The 19,458-nt window shown below is 37.4% G+C and overlaps 1 protein-coding gene across 1 annotated transcript in view; it reads right to left on the bottom strand.

Moving 5' to 3' along the window:
* Positions 1-19,458, bottom strand: part of csmd3a (CUB and Sushi multiple domains 3a) — a 332,667-nt gene that overhangs the window by 78,469 nt on the left and 234,740 nt on the right. The window contains exons 50-53 of the mRNA XM_084089625.1: positions 12,827-13,012; positions 7,765-7,938; positions 2,707-2,880; positions 1,005-1,178 (exon numbers count right to left, since the gene is read on the bottom strand). Of these exons, the coding sequence (XP_083945751.1) occupies positions 1,005-1,178; positions 2,707-2,880; positions 7,765-7,938; positions 12,827-13,012 (708 nt within the window). The remainder of the gene's footprint in view (positions 1-1,004; positions 1,179-2,706; positions 2,881-7,764; positions 7,939-12,826; positions 13,013-19,458) is intronic.

Here is a 19,458-nt window from a genome sequence, read left to right on the forward strand (position 1 = left end):
TATAATCTGTGTGTTTACACAGCCTTTATTAAAAATGGCGGATGCTGGTGTTTCGCGTGCGTTCGGCCAATCAGAGAACACTAACGTCACTGTAGTTCCTATAGCGCTGGTTTAGACCGACTCTGAAGTAGGAGTAAATTAGTTCCTCCAAAATGAGTTCCTAGAACTAAAATCGTTCCCAGTTCCTGCGGTGCGAACACGCCAAACACCGGGAACTTTCGTCAATAGTTCTAGGAACGATGAAAAGGTTCCTCCGGTGGGTAACACTTTATTTTGATGGTCCCTTTTGAACATTCTGTTGATTATAAGTAACTGTGCAATTACACGCCCACTAACTCTCACTAGAGTATTAGTCGACTCTCTGATTAATATCTGCCAACTCTTTATAGTGATGCTCCTCCAACAGACATTACACTGACTATATGTAACTTTGCAAGTACATGTCAACTTATTCTAACCCGAACCCTACCAGTCTACTAACACTCTAGTCAAGTCAAGTCTCCTTCATTTATACAGCGCTTTTAGTGATATAGATTGTTTCACAGCAGCTTTACAGAGAGAGATTACAGTAACAGAGATTGTTTAGGCTTTACAGCAGATCTAGAATAAAGTTATTGTCCAGATAAAGTTAGTTTTGATCGATTCACTTCCGTTGTAAAGATCGTTAGTTATTAACTTAGGGGCCGCTAACATGACACCGTTCTAACAGAAAACAGAAACTTTTAATGCGTTCTGGCCGTTCATTTGCACGATAACAGTGTTTGGAGCTCGAGAACGCAAACCTTGAAACAGGTTACAAGCTAAAAATTTACAAAAATGTAATCATCCCCGTGTAAACTTCAAAAACGTGAATCTGAGAAAACGCTGACAGCGTGCACATGCGTATTATGTGTTTAGTCTATAGTCTACACGCTAATGAGAGTTAGCAGACACGTAGGTGCAACGTTACTTCAACAGAATGTCTTATAAAAATAAAGTGAGAGCAGAGCGGATGGGGTCCAAACCTCTGCATGTTGGCGGCTGGCGGCTCCACTGGCGGTCCGACTGGCACTGCGCTCGAGACGGGCCTTCCAGAATATAGCCGTTATTGCAGAAGAAGTTCACCACGTCATTCAGGTTGAAGCCGTCGCCAACCGTGCGACCGTAGATCGGGCTGCCCGGATGACCACAGCTAACGGCTGAAACACAAACCAGGAAAACGACAGTCAAAAGTCTGAATAAACCAGATCATTCTTTAAAGTCCCCCTGTAGTCAATCATTTTATCGCTTAAAACTCATCTTTGATCACCAAAATTATATATTTATATGTTTTTTCCTTGAAAATATCTTGAATGTAACTCGACACCCTTGCCTCATTTAGTATTCGCGGTTCTATGAATATGCAAATGAGCCCCGCCTCCACTCACTCACTCAGCTCAGAGATCCACTGGTTGACGATCACACGTTGATCTGATTGGTTACAAGGTAGTTTGTGACGTCAGAAACACCAGCGATTTCAAAGCGTGTTTTTGAGACTGTCTTTGGTTCACTGCAGTTTTAAGGAGGAAATACTCAGCAATGGTGTCGACTTATGAATTTACACATGGTTTGTCTTAAAGCGTATTAAAAACACCACATAGACACATAAACAACATTAAAAACTGTATTTTCACCACAGGGGGACTTAAATTAGCCTGACTACGTCAGACTGAGTACAGAAGCGAAATGAAATTGAGCGGAAGTACGAAAGTCAGAGCTTTCCGTTTTCCTCCGGCCTGAAAACAGCCGGCCAATCAACGAACAGAGGGCGGGCTGAGAGCCGTGACGTAGATGCTGATTGTACCGTGGATGCGTAGATTTACTTCACATAATCTGCAAAAGTCGTTCACAGCCATGTTCACTCCGGTATTTCGCTCGATGGTTTTGTTTTCGCATCATACATGTGTTTACAGTGGAAGTTAGATGCGGCTGAGCATGCGCATAACACACGCCATAACCAAACGTTATGTGATTGGCTTACGGGTAACCAATGATTTTAAACTTCAGACAAGCGCCCCCCCACCCGCGAGAAAGAAAACGCTTTTCAATTATGCCATGCCAGACTCTGTCTACGAAGCAAAGCGAAGTAGCAGAGTTTGGTATTACCAGGCTAGACTTAAATATTTATATTTAAAAAAAATGCAAATACACTGTAAAAAAAAAAAAAACAGCATTACAATAGAGCATCTTCACCCGTTCTGTGAGATAAAACCATTTATTTGTCAATAATTATTCGACAGATTATTCATATTATTGAACTGCACTGTTCAAATTAATTTGAAATCATTAATTATATTTGCGCAGCCACGTTTTCTAGGTCAGAAGGTTGTTAAGATAATGAACATTAAGTCGAGTGTGTCCTAACTTTTGACTTCTAGCATATTTCCATCAGTTTGTAGAATAAGAGTCTCCAATGCTTGACGAGAAAAATCAAAATGTATTTATGCATTTATCTAAGAAGCTTTGCTTTTCGGCATCACAACTAAAACAAGGCAAACGTCCAAATCACCCACACAAAATCAGACAGAGTTGGTGTTTTCCCCTTCAGATGCTTCATTGGTAACATCAGGATTTGTGTGATGCCTGTCACGAGCTGGTTCAGGGTTTGCCTGCATTACATGTCAAACTAATCCTCTTGGATGTGAAGCAAACGTTCCCCCCCGGTGTGTGTTATTGCGTGTTACTCACACACACATGACGGGAGCTGCCCGGACCAGTTGTGATCCTGTTGGCAGATCCGCACAGAGGAACCGATGAGCCGGAAACCCGGATTACACTGGTAAACTACTGTATCCCTGTAGCCGAAGTTTTCACCGACCACCTGACCGTTCACGATCCTCTCCGGAACGCCACAGTGGCCGGCTGGGAAAGAGCAAGGAGAACGTGTCAATACATGTGCTTTAACTTCAACAACATTTCTATCAACCAATCAGATTTCAGGACTCAATCAGAGGAAAACACATGATTTATGAATGGATGTATAAAACATGCACATAAAACACACGGGTTATGACGACAGTCAGAGGATATTCTGTTGGGTTGCTTTTACATTAGTGCTGGGCAATGACTAATCACATCCAAAATAAAAGTTTGTGTTTACATAATATAAGTGTGTGTACTGTGTATAATTATTTTGTATATATAAACACACACATGCATGTATATATATTTAAGAAATATTTGCATGTATACACTAGGGGTGACCCCGAATAGTCGAAGATTCGATGCTTCGATAGGAGGAGCCGGATTCGACTACCGATCTCACGGTCGAATCTTCGCAGAGGTGTTATGAAACGAGGATCATGCCACTTTGGCTATATGAGGGCGCTCAATGTCTGATTTCACATAGAACTAGCTTTTATGTCAATACGTTAATATTCAGCCTATTATGATAATGCTGTAGGCCTATATAAAAATGTGCAAGAAGCTTTTAATAAATATTTTTTAACGTGCGTGAATAAATCCAAACACCCCGTGACAGATTTAAGTTTCACTTTCAATCCGTGACCGACAGATGAGCGTCTTCGCGGCAAGGATTTAAATCTTTAACAATGTCTGGGATAAGAAAATCTAAAGTGTGGATGTACACCATCAGAAAGGATATTCTCCAAGGCTGGATTTAGCATCAGGAAAACCATGATCGCACTTCTGCTGGCCAACGTTAACATGTTTCACGCATAGACTGGGTTTCACGTTAGAATGTATTTTATCCGCGCGCACAATTTGAAAAGACTAACGGACACAGACAGAGTGAAAGACTGGGTTTGTTCTCTCGATCAGGTACAAGTGATTTCAAAACTTTTCAGCCGGTTCTAATTTTATTTTTGGATGCTGTGAACATTTTTAGCTAAAGACTGCCTCTCCAGTTTAGCATTCATTGTTGTTTCTGCAGTTAAAAAGACAAAGTTGAAAATTCTGGCTACTATCGTTATTTTAATAATTTCTTTATTTTAATTTTATTTATTAATCTGTCAGGGTTATCTAATCTAACTATTTGTGGCTTGTGTTTTGAATATATGTTCCCCTGCACTTTAGGCATTTTGCACACATTTGCTCCTCATCCTGTGACGATTCTGATTTATTTCGTTTTGTATTTTTATTTATTAGAAAGGTAGGCCTATATTCTGTTCTAATTTAATTTAGTAAATTAATTGTTTATTTTTTCGTTGCATCGATGTTGTGCTGTAGGCTGGCCTGCTCGCACAGGTAGCCTAATTTAGCCGATTTAATTTGATTTGCATGTGAAATGCAAATCTGCAGTGTGGCCTTTCTGGAGTTATTTATGTTATTTCTTAGTTTTATTGATCAAAATTGTTTTTATACATTTTCTTCTATATCTTTGTGTGATTTTCTGTACATCGCGCGGCTTTGAAACGTTAAAGCCCCGCCCCCACACACATGATTCGACTATTAGTCGACTATAGGCAAGGCATGACGATTCTGATTCGACTATGAAAATCCATAGTCGGGGACAGCCCTAGTATACACCGTATATATATTTAGATTATATATAAATATAAATATTTTATATATAAATAACACATTTTTCTTAAATATACACATGCATTGTGTGTGTATTTATATATACAAAATAATTATATACATATGAACGAACATCAGCTTTTGAACATGTGATTCATACTGTAGTTTCCTGGGATTAAATTAAAGACTATAAGTGCACCTTTTGTGAAATGCACCAATATATACACAAATGTATGTTAAAAAATTTGTCAAAAGTGCATTAAATAAATGTATAATGTTTCAAAATATTCTATTTCAAATAAATGTAGTTCATCAATGACAAAATTCACCACGGTTTCCACAAAAATATGACTGTTTTCAACATTGATAATAATCATAAATGTTTCTTTCTATTCTATTCTTAAAATAGAATATTTTCTAACATTATAAATGTCTTTACTGTAACTTTTGATCAGTTTAACTCATCCTTGATGAATAAAAGTATTGATTTATTGTATTTCTTTCCCCCAAAAATAAAATTAAAATGCTTACTGACCCCAAACTTTTGACTGGTAGTGTTTAATGTTACAAAAGCTTTAGATTTCAGATAAATGCTGTTCTTTTGAACTTTCTATTCATCATAGCATCATGAAATAAAAATGTAAAAAACTGTTTTCAACACTGATAATAATCATAAATGTTTCTTGAGCATCAAATCATCATATTAGAATGATTTCTGAAGGATCATGTGACACTGAAGACTGGAGTAATGATGCTGAAAATTCAGCTTTGATCACAGGAATAAATTACACTTTACTGTATATTCACACAGAAAACAGATATTTTAAATTAAAATAATATTTCACATTTTTACTGTGTTTTTGCTCAAATAAATGCAGCCTTGGTGAGCAGAAGAGACTAAAAAGACATTTAAAATTATTTTGAACAGTTTGTTTTATTGCTTGGACTTTTTATTCACTTGATTAATTATGTTAAATATGTTTTATCACTGAGGGTAATAAATGCAATAAAACTGTTATGGTTCCTCGTTCCTCAGAATCTCATAAAGAGTCTCAGATGGATAAGTAAAGATTTTAAGCGGAATGAGAATCGCTGTTAAAGTTCCCGTGCCGAGATCAGCGTGTGATTGGATATGAATGTTATTGCAGGACTGAGTCCTATACGTGTGTAAGTCACAGAACAGAGACATTCATGATCCAGTGTTCAATCTCACAACAGATCCTGCAATCTCCACGCATCCGAGGATCAACAGAATGCATTTTAGACTCTTTTGGTGGACAAAGGTTGTTTTACTGCGAGACGGCGTGATGTGGGAGAAAGAGTGGAGATCTGTCAGGGCGTTCGCTCTCAGATCTGAGTGATGACAGAACTCAGCAGAGGCCGACACACTTCACAGAGCAGCGAGTCCGCTCAACTTCTGCAGAGAAATCACTTCTTCACCTCTGCCTTCTCTCACTTCATTTTCTGCCCAAGCCGTCAGCTCGCATCATTTCAACTTACTTTTAAAATAGTCCTGATTAACAGGAGAATTCGTGGTGAGAAACTACATTACAGTACCCATGATGCTGTTTAGAGAATTCCACCAATCAGAGTCGAAACATGCCAACAGATCTCGCTAGCTCCGCCCACTTCCATTAATCATCGTCATCGAGTCGATCTCCCCACGATACTCAAAATACTTGAATATTTGTATTGTGCAATACACTTAAATTATATTGTTTTTATACATATAACATACTTTTTGTATTAAATGAGTAGTTCTTTCCCTCACTAAAGCTGTTAAGTTCTTGTATCTTTGTCTGATTTTCAAATACTTTTTTCTTTAAATCAAAGTTTGTAGTGTTGAGATTCTCCTCAGCTGGTTTGGTTGGGTAAATCCCTAAGTTTAGTCTTTGTGTGTGTGACAGTGTACATGAATATTGGTCATTCTCCACTGACAATGAACCCTGATTCACTGTGTGGATTTCTACTGTACCTCCTGAATTATTATGATGGTTGCAAGTACATTTTAAGGTAAAAAGCAGATTTTGGTACATTAACATTATATCACTCACACGGTTATAAGTTCCAAAATATACAGGGACCAATTTGCGATCCTGTAATACCTGAAACATTGTCACCGTATTTTTATAAAGTGCCCCTATTTTAAAGTCTCGTAAAATAGACTTACATGCATCCAATGTCAAAAAACACATTCATTTTCTCTAATATACACTGCACATCTCCTCATTTCTCAAAGAGTCTGAAACAGTTAGTTTGAAGATTCAGTCTCTCTAAACTCCGCCTCTCTGAGAGTTGCTCTGCTCTGATTGGTCAGAGCCCAGTCCAGACTTTTGTGATTGGTCGACCGCTTACAGCGCATGTCAGAAACTAAATGTTCATTAACATATCAGAATTTTCCTCGGTGATATAAAGTGTGGGTTTTACCGTGTCAATCTCATCAAAGTGGATTTGCTTTGTCAGCAGAAAACAGCGTCTTCTCGACATGAACAACACGAACCAAACTCTTCCAGTCTCAGATACACTACAGTGTTTGAGGGCGGGGCTAAGAGACGCTGTTCAGCCAATCAAGACCAGAGGCTGGCATTATGCAAATTAGTTACATTGTAACAGGATTGTAACAGAAAGCGAGACTGGAGAGACTCGTTTCAACAGTTCAGAATCAATTCTTTCTTTTAGAAGACAATAACTATTTGTCGTGCACTTTGATCTTTTACATTCACAATCAGCTGTATTACACACGGCATGAAAGATAATATTTAAAAAAATATAACAGGGGCACTTTAAGGTGCATTTGTGGCAAACACATGTGCCGTTTCTTAGCTGCAAATTGAACTATATTTTTCCCAGTGCAGGAAAACATGAAGATGCATATCTTGAGTCTCTTCAGATGAATAAATGATTCTTATACATATTAAATGACATTTAATTCTCTCACCATTTCCATCACCTAAAATGGCTTTTTTCCCCCACTGAGAAACACCGCAATGCTTTATGGGATTGCTTTTTCTGTCAAGGTCAAAAACGGTCTCTAAGAAGGAATAATAATGATGCTTTTGTGACTAACTCTCATCTGCAAGTGAGGATACAGGTGCATGCAAAAAAAAAAAAAAAAAAATACAATTATTAAAACCACAGTTGCCATGGGAATCCAGACGAAATGCCAGTGAGCCCATTCTGGCCTTTCAGGAGCCGGTGTCCATTAAAAGGTCGCAGTGATGCTAATGCATGGTGATAGTGAAAGAGACGAGGGGTGTGTGTTACCGAGACAGTGTGTTTCCATCCCGCTCCAGAGACCCGAGGACAGGCATTCCCGAACACTCGAGCCCACCAGAATAAAGCCCGAGTTGCAGGTAAAAATAGCGGTTGCTCCGAAGGTCGTCTGCGTCCCAATCTTCTTTCCATTAGGAGGAGTGGGCAGCTCTCCACACGAAATGACTAAAGTAAGAGGCAATAGAGAACACAATGAGTCGACTGTGACTAAAAAACACCAGAGATGGATGGAAGAATGGAAGAATCTCAGTATTAAACACGCTTACCAGGTTTAAAGCTTTAAGTTGCACTTGATAGATTTAGTAGCAAACTAAAGCACAAGCACACTGCAAAAAATGTGTTTTCCTTAGTCCTTTTCAGGGTTATTATCGTTAACTACAACTAAAAACATTGCTGTTCACTGAAATAAAGCTGAAATAAAATCACATACATATTATGTTTAGAAATATTGTTTGAAACTTAAACTAATTGAAAATGTTAGAAATGTTGCCTTGGCAATGAACTGAAATAAGTTGAAGTTGAAGCACTGAAATTATTAACTGGAAATAAATCAAAACTAAAACTGAAATAAAAATAAATTAAACCTAAATAGCAACATTTAAAAAAAATGCAAAAGTACATAATGAAATTACTAAAAGTTCAACTAAAAATAACTACAATACAAAAATAAAATCTAAAAGTTTATATAAAATATTTAAAAATATTAATAAAACTGTAAAATGACACCGTTAATATTGTCTTGTTTTCAATCACAAATATCTAAACATACTTGAATCAAAATATTAAGTCTTGTTTTTTTCTGAGAAACAATATCAAAATTAAGTCAGTTTATGCTTAAAATGAGAAAATAATATCTGCCAGTGGTGTATGAAAAATAAACTTTAACTTAAGTTTCTTTTTTGACCCCATTAGCAGATACTTGTTCTTGTTTTAAGAATTCATTCTTACATTAAGTCATTTAATTTTGATAATTTGCGAATCAATCTTGATTTAAGAATGTTGAGATATTTGTGAATGAAAAGAAGACAAAACTAAATTGGTTCAAGCAGTTAAGGCCTTTAAGCACAAAAGCATCAAAAGTTATTAAGTTTTATTTAGCAAGCATGTAACCACTGACATCATAGATGGAAAAGACCATTTACAGCCAATTCAGGCAATTTACCATAGGAAATATCTGATTTTCAAAGCTTTTTAACAGTTATAGCGCCACCTATGGTCCGATCTCCATAAAACTTTGCATGCTTGTTTAGAATGTTATGGCACATATGCCCACCAATTTTCATTTAGGATTTATAGGCTTTTTAGTGTATTTTGCCACGCCCATTTTATAAATGACCCTGTTATAGCCATCCAAATGCATAAGTTCAACTTTAAATTTGATAATTATTGATATAGAGTCCAGAGAATTGTCCTAGACTGGTTTGGTTCCAGTCGGGCTTTGGAAAAACCCCAAATACCCGAAGATTTTCCCAGGGTGACGAGCAAATCCGAGGCATGCATCTTGTCCGCCTTCCAGCGATATAAGACACTTGAGCCTACGCCTAACGGTTGAGGAGTTATGAGCCATTTCGTGCTTTTGCCCGCTGTAGCGCCCCCGTCAGGCCGATCGAAGCGGGCCTCGGTGACGCTGTAGGTGGTGTGAGTACTATCAGCCCCCAAAGTTTCAAGTCTCTATGACTTACGGTTCGGTCTGCCCGATCAGTTTTACATGGAGAATGCTGCATCATGGGAAAATTAACAATAACAATAGGGTTTCTAAAAAAAATTGCAGTGTAAGCTTTTGTTTGATCACTTTATGATAATAATGTTACAGAAACATAAATGATCCGATTGTTACATTTAAAAACATGCTTCCTCTTTGTCTTAACTGACTAGTAATAGCTAACTAAAGTTCAGCATGATAGTTTGTGTCTCGGGAAGTTGTAGCTTCCTAAACTCATATCGAGCCTCAATCCTCTGAAACTCAGTCGGAAGCAGGAGATTTGAGCAGATCTGGGATAGATTATACATGCGCTATATTGTTCTGGAGCGTTGACATCATCATTTCATCTGTTCTCCACTTCTCATCATCTTCCCTCCCACTGCTGATGTTTCTGAAAATTGTTCTGGCCAGGATCCCGTCAGACGCCATCCGTCATGAAGCGCCTCTAATGTTTAGATTGTGGCTCTCATAAACACATTCATCACGACTGTAGTTACAGCAGACACACAACATTGATAACCCAACCATCTGAGGACAGCAGATGCTGATGACACACTGATGGAAACACACAACTGGGTTTACTCAGGGCTCCTAAACTGTATTAAAGTTTGTGTTTCCTAAATGTGTTTCCTAAAGCTGAACGGCGCCGTATAAAGCCTTACGGGAAGTTAATATGCATGATGAAATATGATGAAATATGAATTAGAGTTACAATTTGTAATTTCTACAAATGCATGCTTTTTTTAAATGCTTGTGCAAAAAAAAAGTACACTGTATGAAGTGGTAACCTGCAAATGATACCTTAAAGAACTGTAATTCATGTAAAAAAGAAAAAAAAGAAATCAATATTAATAAAAAAAAAAAAAGAATTGTCCCATGTGATCAACAAAATCTGAAGCAACTGGGAAAGTCACAAAATATAATACATTACTTGCAATTTAGAGCTGCAAAAAATAAATAAATGGAGCTATAATTCATTATAAGCATGGGCTTCATAGAAAGTGTTAATTTTAATATTCATTGGAAGCAAATTAGTATGTGTCATAATTTTTAAAGATTTTAGTTGAGAATGTTGAGTTCAGATAGTCGCATGAATTGTGTTTACTGTTAGCTATAACAGCTAGCGGGATAATTCTGTTCATTTTGATGGATTATGAGGAGAGAGGCTTGTGCAAACAGAAAACATTTCCCATAATTCCCAGTGCGGCTGCATGAAAATAATAAAATGCATAAAGCATCATTAGGTTTCATCCACATATTTTTTATCTTGGAACATCACATCAAAAATGCAATATATGTATGTTATATATATTTGATTTTTTTTTTTTAGCTCTAAATTGCAAGTAATGTATTATATTTTGTGACTTTCCCAGTTGCTTCAGGTTCCATTATTACTTTGCTACAATTCTTTTAATTCTTCCTCCCCAATATAAAAGCAGGAAAAGCGTAAAACGGCGACGGATTCCGGAAAAACATTGTGTTTATCGTGCATTTTATACGCAAAAATTTGTTTTTACATGCATATGATACGCACTTTATTGTGTGTAATACACACACACCCCACACCACAACAAAACCTTCACATGCGTATCATATGCACGTAAAAATGCGCGTGTGTGCTATAGAGACGCATTCAATGTGAGCGGGTCAGCGCCACACAAGCTGCTAATCCTTCACTCTTCAGGACACATTGACAGAATCATTAGTCTGGCAGTCTGACCTTAAAGACGGCCTAACAACACACACGGCATCAGCGCTGGAGGGACACACACTCACTCTTGCAGCGCGGCCTCTCGTTCCTCCAGCTCCAGGTCCCGTTGGACGTGCAGTGAATGTGTGCGGGGCCGAGCCGGAAGAAGCCCGGGTTGCAGGTAAAGGCCACTTTAGTGCCGTACTCGTAGCGGGAGCCGTTGACGATCCTCCATTTGCCGTGATCCAGCGAGAAGGAGCCGATACTGGGACACACCACAACTGAGAGGAAAGGGTTCAAACGCTTGAAGAATGCAATGCAAGGCACAAACTAACACGCGACTCGTTGTAACACACATGGTGCATTTATACTTTTAATGCAATGCAAGTCACTTTAGATAAAAGCGTCTGTTAAATGCATCAATGCAAGGATGACATTTCAGATATGTTTTATTTAGTGTGTGTTAAATACTGTAAATGGACATAATACACTGTAAAAAATTATTTGATCAATAAGTTATGACAACATATGCTTTTACATTGCTTTAACTAATCAAAATAAGTTAAGCAATTTTCAACTTTTTTTTTAAAGTTTGACTTGAACCTTGTATAGCCTGTTTATTGTAATTTAAGTTGAAATTACTTAAACATCCAAGTTGACTGTACTTAAAAATTAAAGGCAGCAACTTGTTTTTTTTACAGTGTATATGTGTGAGCGGGGCACAAACTAACACACACGTGCTTTAAAGCTTTCCACACAGGCCATCATGATGAAACTTAGTGTGTTTACTAGTCGCCATAGCAACACTGTATAGAGAAAATATTAAAAACATCTTTGAGATATCACTGAACATTTATTTAACCATTGCAAAAGTAGATTTCTAACTGAAGTAAATTTTTCATCTCAGTTTTATTTAAAATGAGACAAATCTGATATTATTTTAATCTTATATCTGTTCTTTAATGCTGATCTAACAGCAGAAACACTCGCCGGGTTTAAACACCAGTTGCTCAGGCGGGGCATGTTGTCACACTGCGTTACAGTGAGCCCCTATTAGAATTATAATATTCTTTTCTATGAATTCTATTGAGAAACCATGAAAAAAGGTGAATAAAGACTGAGAGTCAATGTTCAGAAATTATTAATTATTATGTTTTGGACTATGCTGTATAGCTGTTTTGCAGTGTGTTTGTTGTCAAACTCAAAAAATAATATTTTTCAATTATTAAAAAATGCCATTATTTTAAATGAAAAAGTTAATAATTGTATTTTATTGACAAAATATTTTAGTTTGTCTCATTTTTTTGTTGTTGATTAGATCAGATAATATTTTAATCTGTCATATGGTCATGTTATTATGAACCCCAGCTATGGGGCATGTTGTCACATTTCACTTCCATTCTTTACAGGGAAATCAAGAATAAAGTATACACTGTATTAATGAAACAAAACCATAACATGTGTGAAATTAATGAGGGAAAAAATAAATACTCTGAACCCTAAGTAGATTTACACAAACTGAGACGTTAGTGGTTGTTAAGATTGTTTTTCCCTTAACTCCTCTGTGAGCAGACATGATCAATATAATCATTTGACCCCTGAACTGTCCTGGTGATGTTAAAGCAGAGCATCGTCTCAGGGGTTTCATCATGGAGTCTCACCTGTGCATCGAGGGGTTTTGTTGTGCGTGCTCCAGGTGCCGTCGGCCTGACACACGCTGCTCGTCACTTCTTTCGAGGACAGGCGGAAGCCGTCGCTGCAGAAATACGTGGCTCGTGTTCCTGAAGAATAATCCGCAGCCAGAACGCCTCCGTTCACAGGAGCCACCGGCGGCCCACACGACACAGCTGCAAAACACAACTACACTTACCATCGAGACCATAGACAAAGAACATCAAGTTACATCAAAGGGGACATATCATGAAAATCGGACTTTTCCCGTGTGTCAGTGCTATAATCCGGTGCTTCTACCAACACAGAAAACGTGAAAAGTGAAACCCAGTAACTGTGTTCTGGTGAGCCTTTCTCTGCAAGCATATTATAAAATAAGCCGATCAGATTTTGCTCTCCTTCTGACGTATGAAGAGGATCTTATTATAATATTAGCGGCCCTTAATCTGCACGTTTACACACACCAGCCGACATTTGGTTCCACAAGCGACAACAGAGACCAGTTCTAACGCAATGATGAAGATCCAGCAAAGCCTGAAGCTGTTCTGTGGTTGAGCACAGACGAGCACTGAACACTATTGACCAGAACATGTCACTGCTGTCTTATAAACACCTCAGGAACTGTGGACACGTGTGGAGAAGTTAAACATGATGATGAGATGATCAGTGTAACTCCACAACAACTACAGAAATGTCTCCACTAACATTCAGAAGCTCTTCCTGAGTCTCTCCGTAAGGCTGCACTCGCTCCTGGTGATTCTGGGATTCTGGATGAGGGAGATTGGCCTGTTCTGTTATTGCCGGAGTTTCTGAAGCTCATGTAAAGGCTCCACCCTCTTCTGAACGGAGGCGGAGCTAAAGCTCATTTGCATTTAAAGGGACACACACACAAACGCAGTGTTTTTGCTCACACCCAAAAAAGGGCAGATTTGACAAGCTATAATAAATGATCGCTTCAATACAACATCATCACACACTCGTTCAGAAAGACTAATTTCAAAGCAGCTTTACAGAGATAACAGGGAAATAATGCAACAAAGTTTGTTTCTAGAAGAAAATAGCGTCAAAGTCCAGCTTAAGTAAGTTCAGTGATGGTTCATTTTTGTTGTAAAAAAAGTTATTAATTTAGTTAATTTATATGTATCGCCACTCTGGAGAAAACCGTGATGTCATCGTCCAGGGGTGCGTTTCCCCAAAGCATCGTTAGCAACTATGTTCGCAAGTTCTGTCGTTATCAGCAGTTCAACGAGTCGGTGTTTCCCGAAACCATCGTTCCAACGAACATTCGCAAACAGCATCGCAGAGTTGTGTGTGTGTAACGACAGATCTCGACCTGTGGTTAGAAGAAGAGTTTCTAGTTTGCATGACATGTGGACTCAATAAATCCTGATCTTGAGCAAAATAATCAAGCTGACATTCAGAACAATCTGTGTCTTTAATTTAGAATACATACAAATGCCATTTACGTCTTTTAGTTTGTCAAGAGATTTAAAGCGTAGTTCTTGAAGAGTGCGCATGTGTGAACGAGCTCTAGTGTGTAAGAACGAGCCTATGACTGAATCTGGAAATAAAGCAAAATAACTGAGAAAAATGAGAAATAGTCCTCAGATGTCATCAAACAGATTCATTAACAGTAGTTATTACTCCATAACCTGCGTGACATCATTAACCAACGCGGTTGAACGACCAATTTGCGACAATACGGTTTCGGGAAACAGTCGTGACTATAGTTGATTTCTTCAACGATGATCGCACTATAGTAGTGAAGCAGCGAGTTACAGCGTTATACGGGAAACACACTCCCATTTGGTTCAGTTCTCATAATGGTGTCAATGCAGGCATATCAATAATATCGTTGAATATTATATTAAATGTCCCCAACTAAGCAGGCAAAAGAGAAAGGCGACAGTGGAGCCAAAACTCCATCATGAAAATAGAAACCTTGTGTAAACCCAGACTCAGTCGCTCAGTTCTCCTCTGGCCAACGACAACAGTGTGTGATTATGATTCAGGCATTACAGGTCAGAGGTCAGATTGGATCAGAACATTCACAATATTATCCAGTTCCCGCTGGTTGACGATCGGAGTCACGCCGGCACAGAGACGAGTTTGTTGAGGATGAGAGCGGTTTCTGCCACGATGAGTAACGCGGATCATATCGTTCACATGCGAGCGCGTTTCGAGTTTTAATGCACATATTTCATATTCTCCAGTGCTCTAAACATGAGCCAGCCCTGTGTGTGTGTGTGTGTGTGTGTGTGTGTGTACATGTCTTCTCCGTGCAGATAAAGACACCGACGCAGCCGTACGTCTGATCATGAACACGACGACAGCAGGAATTACTCTGATACACAGAAGACAAAGATGTAGACCGACAATTCAAAGAACAATGAATACAGCTGTTCTCTTTATTCTTCTGTTAAACTGACGTGTCATTCGCTCAGAGACTGTAATGCTCCAATGAAAATATCAGACCTTGTAAATGTTGTTCTGCGGTTCTCCCTCGTTTAGGCAGTTTGTAACATAGCGTTCGATGTTTAACACTCGACTCTGGTCATATATTAATATTCATGTCTGTATAATGAGTGTGTTTTTATAATTGGTTGTTTTCTCCCCCCCCACACTCCCACTTTTCCACAGTTTACACGCCCGTTTCTAGAGACTTTTCCCAAATTTGAGGTGTGAACGACCAGGATAAAACAGGGGTTTCATGACACTTTAAAGGTGAAGTATGTTGTTTCTGACACTGGCGTTACAAAAATAACTCAAACATCTTAATCACAGCTCTCATGTGAATCACGTCTCAACAGTGTTTCAATAAAAGGTCCAACGGTAACACTTTATAATAACTGCACGCTATTAATCATTATTTAAGCAGTTAATTCATCATTTATAAAGCATTAATAGACATTAATAAGCAGTTTATAAATACAGCTATAAATGCTGTATTCTTGATTTATAAGCATTTCTATAATGTATTAATAATTGTATTTATTAATGATCAATTTATCATTTCTAAATGAATATGGCATTATTTACAAACCAGTTATTTAGGAGTTGTCAGTGGTTCATAAGATCACTTAGAAAGTGTGAGTAAATGTAGTAGATGCAGGCAGTTATAAAGCATTTAGTGATAATATAATATAAAGGTCAATGAACTATTTTTAATCTTCTAAACAGAAAAAGGAAACAAACACACACAATGATACAGAACATACAAATATTTAACAGCCTTTAAATCTCCTTTATAAAAGCTTCACAAGGCACAACTAGTCCTCACTTTAGATGAGCTCACAAACATAGTGAACTGACCACTACTACATGCTTTATAACTCCCTGAATTAATCATGAATTACAGTAGAAATACACATTAATAAAACATTTATTAACACACTAAGTAACTATTACTATATGTCTGAATAATAAGATTTATGAATGTGCATTTATATCGTTTATTATTCATTTACTCACACTTTCTAAGTGATCTTATGAACCACTGACAACTCCTAAATAACTGGTTTGTAAATAATGCAATACTTCATTTAGAAATGATAAACTGATCATTAATAAAGTATGAAAATACAATTATTAAACACATTATATGCTTATAAATCACGAATACAGCATTTATAACTGTATTTATAAACTGCTTATTAATGTCTATTAATGCTTTATACGGTAAATGATGAATTAACTGTTTACTAATGCTTAACTAATGATTAATAGCGTGCAGTTATTATAAAGTGTTACCTGTCCGACATATGAGGAATACTTCTAGCTGTGTTGCTGAAGTGTCAGTAAGCGAGTAAACTACTAAAATGCGAGCATGATATTAATCATATCCAGCGTAAAGTAAACATTATGAACGGGTGCATTCGTCTTTCTGAACGAGTGTGTGATGATGTCGTGTTGAAGCGTTCACTGTAGTGCGTTCGCTTTGACGTGTTCATGACCCGTTTAATCTTTGAATCTGCGCTACGTTCACTTCTGACAGAAGTTGTGGAACATCTGATTCTGTCGGACTCGTGCATGGAAATAAAGAAACTTTCGATGGTGCAACTTTTATTTTTTCTGAAATCAAAAAGTCTTGCGAATGCATGTTTGGTGTTATAAATTCTGTTCAGAGCGGAAATGCGTGGCGTGCGTTACATGCCTCGCGGATAAAATCCAAAATATGCATTTAAAAAGAGAAAACAAAGATGTAAATGCAAATAATGTGAATGTATTATAACCTGTTATTTCCCTCAGGAATTATAAAATACAATTTACTTCTGTTTGTTGAAATCTGAAATAGCAGATGTCTGAAGGGCAGGGAATGTTCACGAATGATTTCCCAAACTTTGTTCTTCAATTCTGTCCATTTCTCAGTTATTATATATAAAAATAGCAGAATTAAGAAATGTCCAATACAGAAGCTTTCTGTATCACAAAGTCAGTTCGTTAATCTCAGTTTCCTCGTTAACCAATCACAGTGAGGTGAGCAGAGCACTGATGGTTTTCCAGCTGGTCTGAGGTCAGTGCAATTGATTCAATTCCCACGGAGTGACCTCAGGATTCACTTCCCCAACCTGTGCAAAACTACTTATTTTCAAAATCGACTAGTCGAGTAATTGTCTTGAGATCTGTCAGTCAAACAACAAAAGCCAGTTCCTTCATGACATCATCATCCAGGAAGTGACATCATTTAGCAGGGAAAATCATCACTAAACATTAACAGTGGATTTGATGAATTCTGGGATGTGTCGCTCTAAAACATCAATCCTGTTTGATACGATCACAGAAATCAAATCATTTCAAAGATAAACATCAATATGTAGTAACACTTTATTTTACAGTGTCCTTGTTACATATGTCACATGTACTTACCATAGTAATAACAGTAAATTATGCATAATTACATGCAACTAACCCTCAACCAAACCCTAACCCTATAGTAAGTACATGTAGTTGCTTAAAGGGACAATGTGTAGGTTTTTAGGTATTTTATTATCTAAAATCAATATTTTTATTCATAAATATGTCCTCAATGGTATACAAATACCTCTGCTAATTATCTGACTTATCCTCGTAAATTAAGAATTTATTATCTTTATATACATGGGACGGGTAGGTCCACGGAGGCTTCCATGTAGTTCCGCCATCTTGAAAAACTATAATAGCAGAGAGGGACAAAAAGTACTAAGCCAACGCGTTTCCACAACGCGTTTTCATTCAGAGCCAGCGTCACGTGACTGAAGCCAGCAGAAGCGGAGGAGCAGAGCAGAGAGAGGCGCTCGTCACTGCAAGTTTAAAAGGCTGCACGGTTATTTATAATGGAGGACCATACATATGCTGAGTCACAGGATAAGGAGTCCTCGTCGTCGAAAAAGTCCAAAATAGACCGTAAAAGGAAACGTGACCGGAGATTACAAAAAACAAGGGTTAATGTCGGGATAGCTAATGCAGGAGAAAGCTTTCAGAAGAGATGCTGAAGTTTCCTGCTTTCTTCTCGACAGGTGAGTCAATGTTACGGCCTTAACACTAGAAGTGCCAGAATTCCAGAACTACTAGAGCTGTTGCAAGCGGTCAAATAGATTACAAACTCTATCTTTAATGATAAATAACCAATTGAGAGATTAATGCATTTATTGTATTAGGATTTTCTTTTAAAAACAAAACAACACCAAACTGTACATTTAAACAAGTTTAATTATACATTTATAAATAAATAATATCCGTAGATGTCCTGAACAAAATGACAGAGTAGCCTATGTTTTCATGTTTCCACTGTTCGATCGCACCCGCACCCACGCCCGCCTACACACACACACACACACACACACACACCATATTACAGCATTGCAATCTTGACATTGCAGCCTGTTCATTATAGCCATAATAAAATAGTCAACCTAACATATACAAATTCCACTGCTCTGTTTATATAGTCAGTAGCCTAGTACAATTCGTACCATTTTTGCGCATGTGAAGAGGATGATTTTTCCGTCGCTATTGGAACGTGAGTGAAGTACAAAGCCTGTAATAAAGAATAGTTTACCATCCAAATACATTGCAAATGCTGAAACATTTTGATTCTAATTAGAGAGTTACGTGAGCCTAACGCCGCTTACTTTCACTTTCGCTTATAAAGTATTTCATTTTGGCTTGTTTATAGTTATTTTTTCATTCTTGTTCTGTTCTGAATATCATTACATTTAAATGATTTGTTGTTGAATATGTTTGTGTATTTTTTTTACCACATTTTATTGTTGTGTATATGTATAGCCTATAATAATACCGCGGAATTCATTGCGGTCAATCTGACCGTCTATGGCCGAAATATAGGTAAATGTTCATTTGTTTTTTTGCCTTATGTGTAATTTATATGAAAAACATTTTAAATGAAAATACAGACACTTTTAGGAAAAGTCAGGTACCGGCTGGATTTTATTTATTTTTTCAACAAAGTTATTGCAGATATAAAATTCAAAACGGTCAAAATGACCGCCATGGCACTTCTAGTGTTAATTACAAGCTTTTTTTCATTGCTTGGTTGTGAACTTTATTATATAGACAGTAGAACATTTATAGTTAAAAGTTAAACAGACTCTTTGATGAATAGCAGCTATTGAGTAAAGTAGAG

Source organism: Abramis brama (genome assembly GCF_963993115.1).
Source record: "Abramis brama genome assembly, chromosome: 17".
NCBI lineage: Eukaryota > Metazoa > Chordata > Actinopteri > Cypriniformes > Leuciscidae > Abramis > Abramis brama.